Genomic DNA, 19,542 nt, shown 5'->3' with positions numbered 1-19,542 from the left:
TTGCTGTTAAAATGTTTCGAGTAAAGGATAACACACAAAATTACATATTTGCTGAAGTTATTATAATTCTATATTGACTTTAACATCTGCCTTACAAACATATGATCATGCATGCATTAGCTATATAGTTGTTTTTGTAAATTTTCAACCAAAATTCAACAGCAATTTATGACTTATTACAGGATTAAAAGATTAATGTCTTTCTCATTATAATAAATAAAATAGTAAAGCAAAACTGAATTGAAGCATTAGGATGACTATCATTTTTTAAAAATTGTCAATACAACTAGCCAAATTTTCGCTTTACTACGTGGAAGGCATTTAAAAGACCAATATATATATATATATATATATATATATATGTTCCATAAAATAAATGAAATCAATACAAAAGTATTTATTGAGCACACATTATATATAAACAATACTATAAAACCAAAATACATGTAAAAAATTACATGCAAATTGCCCCACATTCATTTTGCGTATCCTAATATAATATGTTGTTGTTCGTCCATCGCAAGCGATGATGACCTTGACAAGTTAACTCAAGTACTAGAAGACTGGGTACAGTGAGTTCTAAGGTGGCTAATGAGCCCAATCTTGGCACGGAATGTTCTCGAACACGAAGGGCAAACCAGAGATGCATCTGATGTTGAAGCACTGGCTGCTCTTGATTTCCGCAGCTCACGTTTCTGTTTGGCTTCCACAGTCCGCCTTTCTTCTGATGCTTGACAGCCCTTGAAGATGAGATCGGGCCAGGTTGATCGGTTCCCTGCAAGTTTGTCCCATATTGCGGTGTTGATGTTAAAGGACTTCAGTGATGTCTTTAATGTGTCCTTGAACCGCTTCTTCTGGCCTCCGACTGATCTTTTGCCGTTGAAGAGCTCACCATAAAGCAGTTGCTTAGGCATCCGCTCATCTGGCATGCGAGCAATGTGGCCTGCCCATCGGATCTGTGCTCTCATCAGCAAAGTGTAGATGGATGGCTAATTGGATCGAGGGAGGACATCTATGTCTGGCACCTTGTCTTGCCACTTGATTCTCAATATCCGACGGAGACAGGTTGTGTGGAAGTGATTCAGCTGTCTCGCATGCCTCTGATAAACAGTCTAGGATTCACATGCAAACAGGAGAGTTGGTGATACTATGGCAGAGTATACCTTCAGTTTCGTTGCAGTGGTGATCCCTCTACGCTCCCAAACGTTTGTGCGCAACCTGCCAAATGCGGAACTGGCTTTGGCGATCCGGTTTGTCACCTCTGCATCAATAGTCACAGCTCTGGAAAGAGTGCTCCCTAGGTATGTGAATTTGTCAACTGTCTGCAGACGCTGTCCATTCACCAGTATGGTAGGCTCAGTGTAGTGTGTATGAGGAGAAGGCTGATGCATAATCTCTGTCTTCTTGGTGCTGATGGTTAGACCAAAGTTGTCACAGGCTGCGGAAAACTTATTCATGTTGATCTGCAACTCCGATTCTGAAGACGCGTTGAGGGCGCAGTCAACAGCAAACAGGAAGTCACGAAGGATGGTCTCCTTAACCTTGGTGATAGCTTGTAGTCTACGTAGGTTGAATACGCTCCCATCCATTCTTTATTTGATGCTGATACCATCTGTACCATCGTGATAAGCATCAGTTAGCATGGCAGTGAAAACCATGTTGAACAATGTTGGAGCCAGTACGCAGCCCTGTTTGACACCATTTGTGACTGGGAAGGGTTCGGAGTATTCACCATCAACTAGTACTCTGGCCATCATGCCATCGTGGAATTGACGAACCATCAAGATGAATTTCTCTTGACAGCCAAACTTGGACATAATTCTCCACAGGCCCTAATGGGAGACTGTGTCAAAAGCTTTTGTCAAATCGACAAAGGTGGTGTACGGATCTTTGTTCTGCTCATGACACTTTTCCTGGAATTGTAGCGCTGCGAAAATCATATCAACAGTTCCACGGTCCTTACGAAAACCGCACTGTGATTCTTCAAAGTGGTCTATTAGCCCGTTTAGTAGCACTCGGGTAAGAACTTTCCCAGCTATTGGTATGAGTGAGATGCCTCGCTGATTATCACAGGACTGACGATTACCCTTCCTCTTGTATAGGTGAATAATTGAGGCATCTTTCAATTCCTGGGGGATGGATCCTTCAGCCCAGAAGGATTGGAAGAGGTCGATGAGCTTCTGGATAAATGTGGGACCACAAATTTCATATATCTCGGATAGAATAGCATCTGTACCAGGGGCTTTGCCGCTAGAGAGCTTGCTTATTGCCTCCCTGACTTCTGAATCAACAGGTGGAACATACATGGTCATAATGATGTTGACCTGGGGCAACCTGTCTATTGCCTCATCATTGATGGAAGAAGGACGGTTGAGTCCAGCTTCAAAATGTTCAGCCCACCTATGCAAGATCTTTTCCTTCTCGATAATGAGTGAAGTCCCATCTGAGCTCAAGAGAAGGGAATTTCCTGACGATCGAGGTCCATATATGGTGTTGAGAGCTTTTTCAGCTTGGCAACATTTATCCTCTTTTTGGTCACGCATCCCTGTGGGCGTCTCTTTGCTTTGATGCGGAGGTTCATTTTAGAGATGATGATTCTGCGGTCGGTCCAGCACTCTGCACCACACATGGCCTTGGTAATTCTGACATCCTGCATGTCCTTCTTCCTGACAATGATGTAATCGATGAGATATGCCAGTGTTTCGACCGGGGGTGCATCCATGATGTTTTGTTCCTGTTGGGCAGCCGGAATATTGTGTCGGTTATAAGGAGACCATACGATGAGCATAACTCCAGCATGCGCAGGCCATTGCTGTTGCCCTTGCCTACCCCATTCTTTCAAATGGCTCCATCCCCCAAGTAGGATCAACTTATCAGTACTGCACACGGATGAAAGTATAGTATCCAGATCTTCGTAGAATCTGTCTTTCACATCTTTAGGCTTTGTCATTGTAGGTGCATAGGCACTGATGAGTGTGGCCCGTTTACCATCATGTAGATGAATCTGCATTGACACGAGACGATCGTTTGTACCTTTAGGGAGATTGGCAAGCTTTTGGACAAGATGGTTCCTGATTGCAAAACCTACCCCAGAAACCCGGCGCTCATCGGCAGAACGGCCACTCCAGAAGAAAGTGTAGCCACCTCCATATTCAGTCAGCTGCCCCTCATTAGCGAAACAAATCTCACTCAGTGCTGCAATGTCGATGTTATATCTTGCAAGTTCTCTGGAAACTAAGGCAGTTCTCCTCTCTGGTCTGTCTGATGAAAGGTTGTCAAGTAGTGTACGCACATTCCATGTGCCTATGGTGATCGGTGTCACCTTAATTTTTTTCTTTCCTTTATTTCGACTGCAGGTGTGGGATTTCCGCCAACCGCGGCTTGCTGGCCAGGATGAAGGATGAAGCAGGCTTTTTTTAGCACACCTTTTCTAGTCCCTTCCTCGTGTGAGGTGAGCAGTTCATCCCTAAAGAGGGCTGCTCAGACAAACAGGTAGCCGCCGAGTTCTCTGGTGCTTCAATCGAAAGCGACCATTAGACCTGGGCCGCCTGTGTGCAGGTCTGCAACTACAGCTCTTAGTGTATCCAAACCTGCTGCTTCGTCGCTCACCCATCGCCACAGAGCTTAAGGCTTACTTCTAGGTTAAGTGGCGTTGTCAAGACGTATGCAGGAATTTATTATAGTGAGGAAAAGCTGGCCGACGTCAACCTCGCTCTTCTCTGAAATCACATGGATCCAGTGGCAAGACAGTGTCGAGACGACTGGCGGTGACCTCAGATGCAGGAGTATTCCGTTACTGCTAGATGTAATGCAGTCTATCAACGAAGCTCCACCCGGAACTAGACAAGGATAGTTTGGGACAGTAAATTACCAAAATGGAACAAGATTGATGGAGGATGATGGTAGCACAATGGCGAGTTATGGCAGAGAGACCCTGGGACCAACTAACCTACCAGAAGAGACAGCACCTGGTCTAACCGCACTGTTCTCCAGCAGTTTAAGGAACAAGTCCAGCCGGCACATAGCTCACAAGTTGCTCTCGAGAGACCAGGTATTTAACCTACAACGGCCATGAATTGCCATGTGTTACCCTTGATATTTTGGCAATGCTGTCAACCTCTCAAAGATGGTTAGATGAGATAACTTCTCAGAGATGGAAAGATGAGATCACTTTGTCTGGGCACGTCGCTGGCAGTACTGTCTACGGCATTACAGATAGCAAATGTTGATCATTATGATGATCAATCAAATGGCCAGACAATACAAAAGAATGTGAATATTGAACAACTTTATACATTTGAGATGTACAGAAAAAACTGAAATAAAGTAAAAACAGCTATAAACACCCATTATTGGGAAGGGGGTGAATATTTCGAAGATACATTTCATGATCCTTCGTTTTCCTATTTTTAGTAGGAAAAAAGAGAAGATCGACCTTCTGTGTGTGCCTGTGGTAAGTTGTATGTTGTATGATTGAAACAACTAGGAAAGAAAAAGCGGTGTAAATATCTCATTTTATATCTATTTAGAAAACGTTCACTCTTGCGAAGCATACATTTACACCGTCGTGAAATGCAGGATAAAAACAATGGACACATTTTATGTCATTTTAATGCATATACTGCTATATACGGTTTCCCGGATTGTGAATAAATATTTTTCTAAATACAAGTTTGACTTTTAGAATTTGGAAAATCGAAGAAAAAATACTCTCTTATAATATTCTGATCGAAAATCGTCGTATTGTTGGGTCACGTGCATCTTTCCATCCTTTTCACACTAAAATAGTTTTTTTAATATTTTATGTCTAAATCTCGTATAAAATATCGTTACAGCTGTAGCTGACTTTAACTGTATTTTTCTTGACGATTTTTTGTAAATTGTGGATGTGTAGAAATGTTATTGCTACAACCAGCGCCGTTTATTGGGTGTTACACTTATGGGAGGGGGTGTTCCAAAAGATCTTTCATTCTTAGCAACACTCACTATATGGAGAACTATAAAGCAGCCTTAAACACCTATATTGGTTAGGAAAATTGCTTTTGTTCTCGTAATAGTATGCAATCAAGGGAAACAGAACATTGATAAATGGGGGGGTGTGTTATTTTATATGCATGTACTACTTAATTAGTGTCTATTGATATTAATCGTGTTTACTGATTATAACATATGAATATATGAATATACCCCCCCCTCCCAACTATCAATGTTTCTCCGTTACTGTATGCAATATCTTCAAGATCACCAACTGTTTTGCAAGGCTTTTCGTCTACGATAACAATGTTTACGAATGTTTCAAATTGTACATGAAGACACACACAGAATTAACAAAGATAATGGATAGTTTAAAAAAATGTTGTTGGTTGCTGGTTTTACGGGATTGTGTGTGTTGTTGATAATGTTGTAAAAAGTAAACAATTATAACTGTGTCGATTACATGGATTAATTTCGTCGTCAATAGTCAATAGGCATGTTCGAACGCTTTGAAAATGTGTTATATATTATTTTCACATTTTTATTACATTGGAGCTGAGTTGTCCTGCCCTGCCCTGTCCTGCCCTGCCCTGCCCTGCCCTGCCCTGCTGGGAATAATTGCATGCGTTGGATGAAATTCAAATACATACTGCAATACACGTGTCATATAAAAGTTCCATGCTAAAATTGCTGCTTAGACGCTCTGTTCATTCTTGTGAAAAAGAGGAGAGGCAAGAAGAGGGTACAGTAAATATTTTTGGGACATTGGAATTTCTACATAAAGAAATGCTTAGGAATTAAGATGAATTTGACTTTGTTAAGCATTACATCTAAAAGTAAAAAAGGAACTTCTCATAATTACACTGCTTCAAACCCAGTTCTGGTGCTTATTGCCAATAACAAAAAGAAAAATGTAACTCCATGATGCCACTTGCTTTATCATTTTAAAAGTCCTTTGACGAAGCATTGAAAATCCACAGCTTTAAACTCAACTTCAGTGCTCATTAACCTTAATAAAAAGCATATGGAACAATACAATGCGTATAGAATGTCTATATCCTCTCCTTTGAAGAAGTCATAGTCCATTTGGCTAAATGAACCAAGCATCTGAAATGTTTTATTTCTCTTTTTTTTTATTTGAAAGATTTATCCAAATGTTTGGGTGTCATCATAAAACTAATTTAGGTCTCCTATAATTTATTCCACTCACAATAATCAAATATTCAATAATGTAATCATTACATTAAAATTCAGGAGTAGCATTTTTAATTTTTACCAAACGGTCTTTATGGTGAATTTCACCTTCTCAACTTACAAACAGTTTGGCTTTCAAGCGTTATCAAATTACAAAATTATTGACAGGGGCTAGCCCAGACCTGAGTACAACATAAAAGTTTTTTTGGCTACTGACTTAAGTCTAACTCAAGATCTTTAGATGATACCGAGCAATTTTTTCATGTTCTTCCAGTAATTATTTTATGTACTGATTCCACTTCAAAACTTGAATGGTAATATTCCATATAGCATGGTTGTGTTCTTCATTTAACTTCAGCAAGGGAGGAAAATTTACCATGTATGACAACCTATCAATATCTATTTAATAAAAAAGCTCTTAAACCATATACGAATATTGAGGTTTGATCCCCCTATAATAACAGCGTTAACTTTAAAAGAAGTCTTCCATGACTCATCAAATCAAACACAATTGAAAATTCAAGATTAACAATTTCTGACTGTATACATTGATCCAGTGCTAATTAAACAATAGGTCCACTGGCACGGGGCCTGTACCCAGGGACACAAAAATTTTTGGAGCCCATAAATTGTCAGGCACAAAGATTTTTATTTTGAAGATACAAAAATAAATGCTGTTTAGATTAATAAAATCAGACATAGATAAATAAAACTGCCAATCTTGAGAAAAATATATACAAGAAATATGGAAGCCCAAACTCACTAATTGCCTACGGGCACAGAAAACCTTCATATGACTCCGCTTTGATCAAGAGCCTTTCCAATGTCCTGAAAAACTTCAAAGCAATTGAGTCCTGCAAAACATGCTTCTTGAAAAATTAAGAATAAGCCAAGTCGCAACACAATTTTTCCTACATGCACTAGCATCTAGAATCTTAGATGATCTTGAATCAAAGAGCCTGTTAAATATCACTTAATCTGCACTTGTCAGTTGATAAAAATTAAAGATCTTGAATTTCTTATTGTGAATTGCATTGCTTACGCATGAAATACATTGTTCATTTAAGACATATAAAGATGTTTACTTTGTTATCTCAGGCCTATGCATACCGAGGAGGTATTTTGAAAGAAAACGTCTACGAGGTCAGTAAGAGCAAGAAAACTTAATTCCACTAACGAAACTATGTTTTGTTAAAATTTGAAGGAAGCTGTCCACCAAAAAGTCCATGGTAAGCAATTTAAACTTCGACGGTTAGAGACAAAAGCAGTAGTAGTTTGGGAGTGGGCTAAACGCTTCGAGCAAAAATATATCTGACAAAACTTAGTAACTTTATTATTAAGAAAGAATTAAAATTTCAAGATCACACATACTTTCAAAATTTCTGACAAAATAAGGTGATCTTTGACTACGTCATCTATTTTCAATTTTGGATTTTTTTAACTAAAACTTATATTTTGCCTACTAGTGTTTTCTTTATTTATTGCCAAAGTGAATTGACCAATCAAAAAGAATTCGATAATTTTTTAATATATGATGTTCAATAAACAGGTGACTGCTTTAAAAATTGTATTAATTATTTTCCCCTATTCTCGGAACTCCTCTTAAAAGACTCGGTCATGAAAGTTAGCAGCTAACTTGACGATATACTAAACTTTTTACGACGCTCTAAATTCGGGAAAAATAAAAACTACTTTTCTTTGTTGCACAATGCAAGTAACTACTTAAGCTCTTCTTATCCTGAGATCCAACTTTCACACGACAATATCCCCTTTTTTACTGGATATTTGTTACAAAAATAAGCATCTGCGTAATAAAAAACACATAATTTATGAAAGAAAAAATAAATTTAATGATATTTAAAAAGAAGAATTATAAAACACTGTTATAAAATGATATATAATATATAATATTGGTTGAAAAATTTAAAACGACAACTATATACTAATATCTTTAGATGGCAGGTGCTCAAGGTCAATCTTTAATCATATATCATGAAAAATTTTGAAAATTTGTCTGTCATCCCTTTGCTCTCACACACTTTCAACAGATATAAATGCAGTTGTTTTAATATCTTTACTTCTTCACCAGAATAAATTTGACGATTGTTAAACGAAAGAAAATAAAATAATACTCGTACTAATGTTTCAAATCCTAAACTTCAGTGTTAATAAACTTGCAGACATTATTGCCAAATGTATTAAAATTCTCTATTTTTAATTAAAATATAGATGCCAGAGATAAAAGAGAGACACGTGACAAACAAACTTTTGACATTTGATGTGCCTCGTGAACCAATGAGTTACATAGTTTTATATGAACAAGCGATGTGAATTACAATTAATACATCCAAAAATAAATTCACTTACTTACAGAAACAACAGATTAAATATTTATGTTACTTAATATAAAACCACTGTGCACAAACAATATTATCACATATTTGTAAAACATGTAAAAAAAGAATTTCACACAAATAGTTTATTTATTTGTTAAAGGATCAAATTACACACTTTTATAAATTGGTGATAAAATAGTGCTAATATCAACAAATAGTTTCATATTTTCAGAAAGAGCAGCATTGACACAATTTATAACACAGCGTATCTTTCCTTTCATCATGAAAGTTTCAGTTTTTGTATCATTGGGTATTGTTTTATATCTCCTTTGTACTGAAGTAAAAATGGACCAGATTTTCTACAAAGAAGAGTTCTACAAACGAATCGGCCAAGGTATAAATTTTAAACTTCTACTAGCTATTTCAATGATTGCATAAGTTGTTTTTTTGAAATAACACGGATATTGTCTTCTTACGTAAGCAAAACCTGCCTAACTTTTACAAGTAAAACACTCTGACTCTATATAACAAAACGTTTTAAAATTTAGTCCTATAGATTATATATGCAAATATATAAAATATATTTAAAGAGCTGCAAGGCTTGACAATAATACCGAATTACGAAAAGAATCGATAAAAAACTTCAGCCATAAAATGACTTTCATAACTTAAAGAATGGAAAATTTCTTAGAAGAATGGAAACTTAAAGTGAATTTCTTTTCAATGACTTGTTGTTAAGCAAATAAATCCCCTAAAAAGTAAAAAAAAGAAGAAAAAATCGCACAAGATTAAATTTACCCGCACGATGAAATTGAAGATAACGAAAAATTTAAATGCTGTGTAGCTATATATAAATTATGAATGATTCAAGCGTAATTTATTACCGATTATTGATCGTCAAAACGACATCCAGCGTTCGGAAACGTTCTTTTTTAGATTTTATCAATGTCTTAACAAATGAACTTATGAAAAAATGACTATATAGAAGGAATAACTCCATTTTATTCTATGTTTTTCCTTTTTCTTATATGAGGAGTCTTTAGAGAGCTGCTTAAACAAACATTTAATTTTCATCAGTAACCATTGATTGATAAAACAACCAAAATAAATTTACGATAGAACTAAATCCCATCGTGAAATAAAATATATTTTAAAAACAATAATGTCATCAAACCTTAACTCTAACAAAATAACGTGCCCCTAATTTTTTCTCGTGCTGTCGAGAAACTTCTCCCCTATTTTAGTAATTGGATGTTAAGAACGTGACTTTTAAATTGCAGATGTCTTTGAGCTGTCACCTAAATAAAATCATGAAAAATTATTTGATTCTCATCGGCAATATCAAAATTATAGCCAAAGAATGAGAATTGCATGGAAGTTATTCCGAGGGCAGTTATTCAACAATCAAAGGAAGCCCAATGGCCAATCATTGCAAAAAGACAATTATAGTTTAAACCACAAAAGTGAATAAAACACAACATGTAAAACAAAACACTGTTTTTGAGCTTTTGATCATTTTTATGTTGTTTTATTATATTAAATGTTATCTGATTTAGTCTTAATTACATAGATCGCTTTTCATCCAAAGCTGAACAGCAGCGCTTTTGAAAGATTGCGTTTAAAATGAATTATTGTTTCCTCTTATAGGCATTCGTCTCAACGCTACAGTTATAAAGGAAGTAAAAGGTCCGACGTTTCCTGACTGTTTTGTGTACTGTTTGCAAGATAATCACTGTCGTTCTGTTAATGTAAGAGGAGAAAACCATCTATCAGGAGAAGGCTGTGAGTTACTTCCTGGTGTACATTCAGAAAATCCCTTCAATCTTGTTAAAGATAAATATTTTGACCATTTTGCTATCATGCCTCTAAACAGATCTATGGTAAGTGATCCAAAGTATTTAATCCTTAATAAGAACCCAAATTTTCTTCTAATTATAGTTTTTGGATGGTTCCCGAACTTTTATGTACATTTGCACCTACATTTGATTTGTATTAATGACAATGCTTAAAAGCTTGGGATTGCCCGGCAGTTCGAAATCTTTTTAATATCCTTAAAAGCTTAAAATTGCCATACTCAATCCATTTGTGTTTCACAGAAAAAAAGATTGACGCCTTTTTGTTATTTTGCCTGACAGTCACACGAAGCTTACAAATGCTACTTTTGGAGTTCAATTTCACTGAGGACCATCAACTGCTTATTAAAATAAAAATATCACCTTCTTTAATTGCTGTTGCAAGGCTTCTTGAACTGTGCTCTTGGAATGCACAATAATTAAAAAATTTGGTTGGTGCAAAATTTGTGCAGCAACAAATTTCCTTGTTGGCTCGAGTTTCCTTGAAGCCAATATTCGAAAAAATAATTGTCTAGTGTATTTTAATCTAGCTTCCTTTCTCTCACTAAAGGACGAATAATTTACACAGTTATTCAGCTATAAAAGGGTTGTAGGCGATATTTATCCTGTTGTACTGTTATATCTCGCTAAAACAGTACTTCAGTGTTTTCATTTTGGTACGTTGTTACACATAGTTGTACGATTCTCAAAGGCGTAGAAGTCGGGGGGGGGGGATGAAGGAAATGCCTCAACACATAAAGCACACATGTTGTGTTTTATACCAGAAAGTAGATATAAATAAAGCAAAGAGCATTTGAAATTTTGAGAGTTTTTATTTACTGTCATTAAAAAAGTCAAGCATTTTTATTCTAAAACAGTCTTAACTCATAATAAGAACAATTTTAATACATATTAAAACGAGAAGAAATTTGCCATTGTAAAAATAAGGCATAAACAAAAACAAAAATCGGGCATTACCGCCCCGAAACAGACCATGCACTCATATGCCAAAAGTAAAGTTAAAATTTATTTCTTATAGTGTCCTCTATAGCAGTAATTTAAAGAAGTCTTACGGAATAGTTTCCACTGATTTTATGATTGTAGTAATCCCATTGAACTAAAATGCATGGAACGCCATCTGTAATAGAAAAGTCTAATAAATTCTTGAAGCCAAATTTTAAACCCAGACACGCGAGATTACACCCAGACACACGTGTGTAGTTAATCAATTTTCAGAATCTCGAAACACTCCACTGCGTGAGTCTGGGTATAATCTTGTGTGTCTGGGTGCAAGATTTGGCTTCAATTATTTGCGTCAGATAGCGTTCTATGTATTTTAGTTCAATGAGTAATCCTGTCTACCAGTTTCTGGCCAGAAGACGCTGTAATTTTAGTAAATTTTAACGCAGACACATCATAGTAATCACGGCCGTGTTATAAGATGAGCGCATTGCATTTTGGGTCCAAGCGTATTGCATTTTAGTAAATACCTTTACTCAAAGTGCATTTTCCAACTAAAATCTTAAATTTTGCCAGTTTATGCAATAGGTCTTCGTCATGCACGCTCTCTTTTTTCTTCCTCGTTGCAGCTGAAACATTAGACTTCCTACAAATTGTTCAAGTATTTTCCCTTTTTTAATCTTATTTGTCGTTTTATTATATTGTTTGTATTTTTTAATGTGTAGGAAAACATTACATCACACTTAGTGAAAACTGAGCGCAATAACTATTTGCATTTTGTTAGTAAAATTGTGTGTTATTATATCAGAATTTTATACTTTGGTTATATACCTGTTTTAGTATGGTACCAGCAAAGCACCAGGAAAATCTTGCAACGATATTTATAAGCGAAGATCGGAAAGCAGTCTTTCTGATGGCATTTACTGGATATCACTTGAGCAAGAAAACAGTAAGACATCATGATTAAAAATACTGCATGTGAGGCATGTTACATGTTCAAGCAGTCTTCATTCATCATTCTTCATTAGGGATCATGTTACATAGTAGTGTGTACTGGAATAAACAATTTTCGAAAATTTCCCTTCTCTTTGCGAATAAATTTTTCTGTTTTTTGTACAGCAAAAGTAGCCTGATCAAAAATTTTTCAGAATTTTTACACCCACATTACATGCACACTAAATTACATCTGACATAAAATCTGTTCATGTTATATTTATTACAACGTTAATTAAGATATAAACAATGGTTTAATCGCTCCAAGAGTTTTTCATTGAACTTTAGGCAATTACAAGAATGTTTTTCCCGTATTTTGTGACATGAAATCTGGAGGTATGCTTATTTCAAACATTGAAATACTTTGTTGACATATGTATGTCTTGTATGTTAAGAGCACACGTTGAAGAACTGATTTATGATCCCCAAATAAAGATAAAAAATACATGCAGCAACAATTTTCTGAGACAACTTCGTCCTTATTGTTTAAATTAAAAGTGTATATAAGCTTGATGTGCTTTCCAATGCAATAATTATCACTTTGATGTTATTTTATACTGATTACATCTTTTGAATTTTTCATCGGATTTAAAAAGTTTTTTTTAATTTGGTGTAACAATGATTTGAAGTCAAAAGTAGAAACAAATCAATGAAAAGCTGATGTACTGAATATTTATAAAATGTCCAACTTGATGTTTTTGACTAATAAAAATGATCATAGTCAGTGCTTACCATTATAATCTTTATTACTCAACTTAGTTATAAAGTGCAAACATCAACACAAAAACAAGATTTTTATCTTGTACAATTTAAAAAGTAGCGTATTTTACGTTCCCAGATTAGATAAGTTTCCTTACAGCCATGTGCCATCATATCAGCTCTCAATGTAGCTGTATAACACTAAAATTGTTGAAAGATATGTCAAGTTATCATGTCTTCTGTTAGGATATACAATGGCTTTCAAGGTTGTTTCGGGAGGCAACCAATTAACAAGTATTGGTAAATTTTGGAAGCAGACGTCACCTTCACATGAATCAAGTTTAGAAGCTCTTAACAAATTTAAATCATTTAAGGGACTTTATAAAAATCGAATTGTTAACCCAACTAATTGGAACAAAGTAAAGCCCAGTGAGGTAAATATATAATCGACATAATGATGAAGTTGCACCTTTGAAATTGATGTACAAGAACCAATATATAAGCAAATATTAAATTGTAAAACACGTCGATTCATAGTGCTAATGCTGTCTAACAAGTAGCTACACCATACTATCATCAGCTGGAACTAGAAAATTAAGTTAAAACAAACTGATCTGGGTATTTCCTTTCTTCCCTCATTAGGTGTGTTTTGTGTTGTACAAAGATGGCTTAGAACAACTGGTTTTAAAGTTCAAAAGTGAACATAGCAGCTACATGAACTGGTTTACAAAGCACAACCTCGTGCAATCACCATGGCATGATATAACATCGTCCACATTTAACTACTTTACAATCGTAGGACCTTGCTGGAGTGGAAGATGTCGTGATTTTCATATAAATCACTTCTATGGAGGATGTCACAAGGATGATGGTTGGCTAAGCATTGGAAACACTATAGGATGCGCCTGGGAAAAGCGATTTTCAGGAACATCATTCATTTACAGCAAGGTTGGACGACACGAGAATTACAATAAATTCAGTAAGTTGAGACGTTTTTTCTCATGATATTTGTGCTATAGCAGTTTTGTTAAATTGTTCAAATTTTACGACAACAGTTGTGAAATAGCCTAGCTGCACTCGTAAAATTTTCAAAAGCTTGAACTATACCCATAATTGGTCTTAAAACCAGTTTTGTAATCTTCACCATTGCCGTACGGTGTGTTTATAAAAAATTTTGCGATATACATTTTCATATTAGCTTTTGTGTGTCGTGTTTTATATGAGGAAAATATCAGTGATATTTGGTCTTTCTCTTCTGTAATAATCATATAATTTTTAAGAGTGTCAAAAATTTGGAATTTTCTTTTTGCATTTAATCCTTTATTTGTACTCTTGTCAATTCATGTTTGTGTCGTTTTTCATATGAACGATCTTCAAATGAACAGTGAGCAAACTTACATATACTTTGTTTTGTTTAAACAGGTGAATTCTCTGGAGACTCCGATGTTTTTGCTATTTTCGTGCGATGAAGGACGATATGAATTTTAAAACACAATTATTGTGCACGTGTATGATGTGTTTCAGTGCTTATTAAAATAAATTGCATACTATCCAAATGTAGATAGAGTCATTCTAAAGACGGATGCAGGAATACTGCAAGGTTAGGGTTAATAAGGGGGATACAGGAAGATACTATTTGAAGGGTCTGAGACAGAACTTAACTCTCTTAAATAATTTGAAAACCAAAACTTTGTTTCGATTTTCGTGTCGCCATGTTCTCGGCCTATATGTGACATTACGTTATCAACGGTCGGGGGTAATATAGTTGCTCTCTCATATGCGCTATTAACTAATGTGTGTATTCATTATTTAATACCTTGTCATAATTAATTTAATATTAGAAATGCAAATTCAATGATATTAATAATAAACTAGAAAAAATATTCATTGTTTTTTTAAGAATATGAGTAAAGAAAGGGGTTGACGAAAACCCTGTTAACTCACTTCTCCCTAAATCCACCCCTGCATTCTTATCAACATATTAAAATCACATTATCAAGATAGTCCTTCCTATCAACATATTTCAAGATATTACGCCTATTAAATTAGTATATTTAAGTTATTGCTTCGACTGCATGTATGCTAAATATCCGAAATATCCCTACATGGAAAGTTCATTCATAAGCTATTTCAAAATGCAATTTCCTTATCAACAAATGATTGTCGGGTGCGATTGCTATAATCATCAAAGACTCAAGGCGATCTTGTTTCACTCTCCATCGTAAATTACTTTCAACAATATTTAGCTTATTTACTAAAACTGCCCTCCCTACCTATCACAAAAATTGGAATACTTAATATAATCATATACACCTATATGCAAGAGATGGGTGAAACAGGCGTTTATTCTTGAGGAATTGGGCAGCTTCTCGAAGATTCTTTGCCTTGCTTTATTGAATGACCCTTCCAATACCTTTCTTCTATAAAAGTAATGTGTCTTGGTTATGAAAGTCTTCAGGCAAAGCTGCACAATGTTAGCGGTGCACCTCGAGACGCATGAAATATATAGTTGAAAATGTCGTTGATATCGCTGACCCTAAGATTAGACCCTTTAAAAACATTGAATACGCTACGTTCCTCACTAGTGGCGAGAAATTGCCTTTTTTCAAATGGTTTAATTCCTTGATTTTTGCTGCTCTTGTTCCTGAAATTTACCCATAATATTTTTAGCTCCAATTTAATCTTGACCCTCTGGAACAAACTTCATTGTTCTCTTATTCGATGTTCGAGTATATCTTTCTTGTTTTTGGATTCGTCAATTTCCCTTTTCTTCGGGATCAATTTATCAAGCAAAACTTGTCTCATATCTTATATTTGCATTGTGTTTATAGTTATACGCAAAACACGTTTCTTATTGTAATAACATGGATGCCTCGGGATCTTTTGTTATCACAGGGACGTTTACTGACGTATTTCCCTCATTTATAAGGATGATGGATATTTAGTACTAAATATCCCTCATAAATATATTCATTATGGACGTTTAGACTAAATATTCCTCATCAATATTAAAACAATATATGCCTTACTTTCAAATTTTACTTTCGTCACGAAGAGGTTGCTTCAGCTTGCATCTTAACTTTTCCACGGCTGAATCATTTTAATTCTGCTGAATGAAAACGGTTAATAGCATGATATCCTCGGCATGTCCTTTGAAACCACAATACTCAGAGGGAAATTTTATCAAGTCGAATATCCTCTTGCTCAACTGTTGCTACATCGTCAGTTCTTCGGAGTCAGATACGAGTAAATCTTTCGCCCTATTGTTCAAAATCGCCAAACTTACGTTATTACAAGCCTTAGCGCCTCACAATTTATGTCATAGAGTGGTAACAGAAATCGTCTTTCATTCGCATCAAAAACTTTCTTGTTACTAGCTTGGGAAAACCAGTCATGAACCATCCAATAACTTCAAGTAGACCACAATAATAACAATATGTATTTGTAAAAAAAATTCATACACAGGTTCACTGAACCAATACATAAACAGAATTCACTATTACACAGCTAGATGGATTTCTTTATACCTCTACTGACCGATGTAAGAACAATGTACGCTTCAAACACCATTCAATGTTGTCAATTTCAAATAAATGAGCTCAAAATTTGATAAAACTATTGTCAAACAAAAAAGTCTAATGAGTTGATTATTCCCTCCTCAACCATGTTATTATAAAGTAAACACATGCTTTCGGGGATATTAGTGATAGCAAACACTACAACTTGTACAAAAATAACTTAGGCCTGTCTTAATCGTCGAACTTTAAATGAACCGAACGCATTAAAGGAAAAAGAAAATGAGATGAACTTCTTCATAATCTTTCTTTTAAATGCGTTCGGTTTATGTAAAGTTTGAAGTTTGAACTAGGCCTTAGAGGCTGTTTACATGATCCCGGTTGAACGCGATTCAGTGAGGCGCAAAATGATTTCGAGGGATTAATAGGAGGAAAAACTTCAAGGTTAAAAACTGGAACTGTTAGTTAAATGCCTCAAGTCATTCCTGTTGTAATTTTCAAATCAGGCTGAATTATTTGTTTTCATTTTAAAGGTTTTATGAATTTGCAAAGTCAGAGCATAGAGAAGTTGCTCAAATAATTTTTTTGTTGTGAAGTATTTAATCTTTTTCATTTGCCAAATGATTTAACGCTTTGCTGAATCCTAACTACTGGGCTAATCAGAACACTCGTTTAGGGGTGTTCACAAATCAATTTGGCAAATGGAAAAAATTAAATATTTTACAACGAAAAACTTATTTGAGCAATTTCTCTATGCTCTGACTTTGCAAATTCACAAAACCTTTAAAATGAAAACAAATAATTTAGCCTGTTTTGAAAATTACGACTAAAATGACTTATGACGCTTTAGAAAAGGTTATAAGTTTTGTGCTTGAAGTTTTTACTTCTTTCAAAAACTCAAAATCATTTCCCCCCTCGCTAAATCCCGGTTACCGGTCTCATGTGAACAGACCCTTAATAGGGAAAAGACGTCATTTGAAATGAATATTTAGTGAAAAAAATTCTCTCCTAAAAAGTATAAAAAAAGCAAGAAAGAATGAAGGTGTTTAAATATAATAAGCAAAAATTGCACTGGTAACAGAATGTGCAAAAAAAACAGATCTGATGGTAAAAAAAAGTTTATAACTAAAAAATTAGCAAGTGCAAAATCGACATTGCATATAGATCTTAGCACAATCTGAAAGTAACGGTTGCAAGTCCACATGGACGTAAGAAATGCCCACAGCCAAAATTTACATAGCTGAATGAACGTCAACCGCTGCAAATCCAACGCCAAGTTGTAAAGACAACTTTAGCAACAAGTATACAAATGTTTAAGGAGTGTGATGTGCGTAATGTATAAATCCTTGGTGTATCCTAATCCTACCCTAACCCTAACCCTAACCCTAGTATGACTTTAGTGTAAAGGACATTCGTGACATTTTCTTCCGCTAAACTGACTCAAAGAGATTAAATTCATGGTTGTATAGCTTAGTATTCAGAGCACGATCACGCTTAGATGATCTCTTTGGCAACATTGCACTCAAAACTATACTATTATATTTAGTGTAATACTAAATAACAGGGAACATCAGACATTGATAAAACTGAACTTAATATAGAAGCTTCTAATAATCCTGAAGTAGAACAAATGACTTTCTTATGTTACAAAAACAGTAGCCTGTAGCACATACATTAAAGGCAGTTGTTGATATAACACTATAAGACACAGTGTGTATTTTATGTCTCAAGTATTTAGAAGATCAATATTTGAAAACGAAATATTACAGTCAGGTCTCAATTGTTGAAAAAACTTTAACAAAGAGATAAAGTAATCATAGGCGAAACTAGAACGTTAATTGGGGGGGGGGGTGCATATTAATATATTCCGTTGTGTCCTTCTGTTTCCTTTCAAAGTGATTTGAATTTCAAACGAAATCAGTAGGGCACAACTGAATATATGAATATATACCTCCCCCCCCCCACAATTAACGTTATAGTAATGCCTCTGAAAATACCTTCCAACGGCCTGGATAACAAGAAGAGAAAGGGGTGAAGCTAAATGTTGATCACATCTTTCATGAATAAATTAGTCAATTTACAAGGCAAGAAATATTAAACACTAGAAGAATTGCAACTTCATAGCTACCAGGTACATACCCAGAACGATAATGTTGTTAATGATACGAGTTACTTGATGAAAAACTTTCTTCTGTGGTTACAGTAAAACATAAATAAAACATATTTAATCAGAAAAACGAAAATAATGATAATTAAAACAATTACACCATGTAGTTGATTGACACATTATCATTGACATATAGGCAAAGTGCATGTATCAAATCAATCATCAATGTATTGCTAAATATTGAAAATATTGGCCATTTTCTTAACTGCGATCAACCTATATAATAATCATGCAAAAGCTTTCTGTAAAGCAAGATAAGAAATTGCTCTGAAAGATCGTCAATTACAGATGAACAAAGAAATCAAGCAAATAAAAATCAAATATTTTTCAAAGTCCAAAAAATTAAAACGGCATTTTTAATGTTAAAGATTGGTTCCAAATTCTGAAGCTTTGATATCATTAAAAATGTTTTAAATAACATCACGACACTGATTGTAAGTCTGTTTAATAGCTATTAACTTCTGCTTTACAGAAAACAACAGAAAACAACTGCAAAATTAAACACTGTACAGTTATGCGTAAATATATTTTTATTGCGTTTAACTATTTTTTAAACACCAATCAACAAATAAAATTTGTTTTCACCACAATAATTCTCCTCGTTCAACATCATTTATTCATATTTTTTACTGTTTATCATCAAGCAACGATGTAAACTGCCAGTAAAACTTGTATGGAAGTTCCCAATATTCAGAAGTCCAGTACAAATCATAGAGCAATTTGAACTGATTTGATTTTGCAGTGAAGCGATTCAAATCTAAATTTGCAACCAAATTTTGAAATGCTCTGTCGTACCCCATTAACTTACTTTTCAGTAATTGCAGACTTTTTTCTTTCAAAATTGATAGGTTTCCTTCCTCAAGTGTTTCGTT

General features: G+C 34.9%; 1 protein-coding gene and 1 long non-coding RNA gene across 2 annotated transcripts; one reads left to right on the top strand and one right to left on the bottom strand.

Moving 5' to 3' along the window:
- Window positions 1-500: 500 nt before the first annotated feature.
- LOC124439946 lies at window positions 501-16,476 on the bottom strand. The gene is made up of 3 exons (XR_006946505.1): window positions 16,465-16,476; window positions 14,387-14,391; window positions 501-563 (listed from the first exon to the last, which is right to left on the bottom strand). It is a non-coding gene; the product is annotated as an uncharacterized LOC124439946 (long non-coding RNA).
- LOC124439944 lies at window positions 11,904-14,871 on the top strand. The gene is made up of 5 exons (XM_046990246.1): window positions 11,904-12,245; window positions 12,578-12,625; window positions 13,235-13,422; window positions 13,631-13,967; window positions 14,411-14,871. Exons 2-5 carry the CDS (start codon window positions 12,613-12,615, stop codon window positions 14,455-14,457), a joined length of 585 nt encoding a protein of 194 aa, XP_046846202.1. The 5' UTR covers window positions 11,904-12,245; window positions 12,578-12,612; the 3' UTR covers window positions 14,458-14,871.
- Window positions 16,477-19,542: the final 3,066 nt, after the last annotated feature.

This window comes from Xenia sp. Carnegie-2017, unplaced genomic scaffold (assembly GCF_021976095.1).
Source record: "Xenia sp. Carnegie-2017 unplaced genomic scaffold, XeniaSp_v1 HiC_scaffold_2, whole genome shotgun sequence".
NCBI lineage: Eukaryota > Metazoa > Cnidaria > Anthozoa > Malacalcyonacea > Xeniidae > Xenia > Xenia sp. Carnegie-2017.
This window is presented reverse-complemented; position numbering and strand designations above follow the sequence as displayed.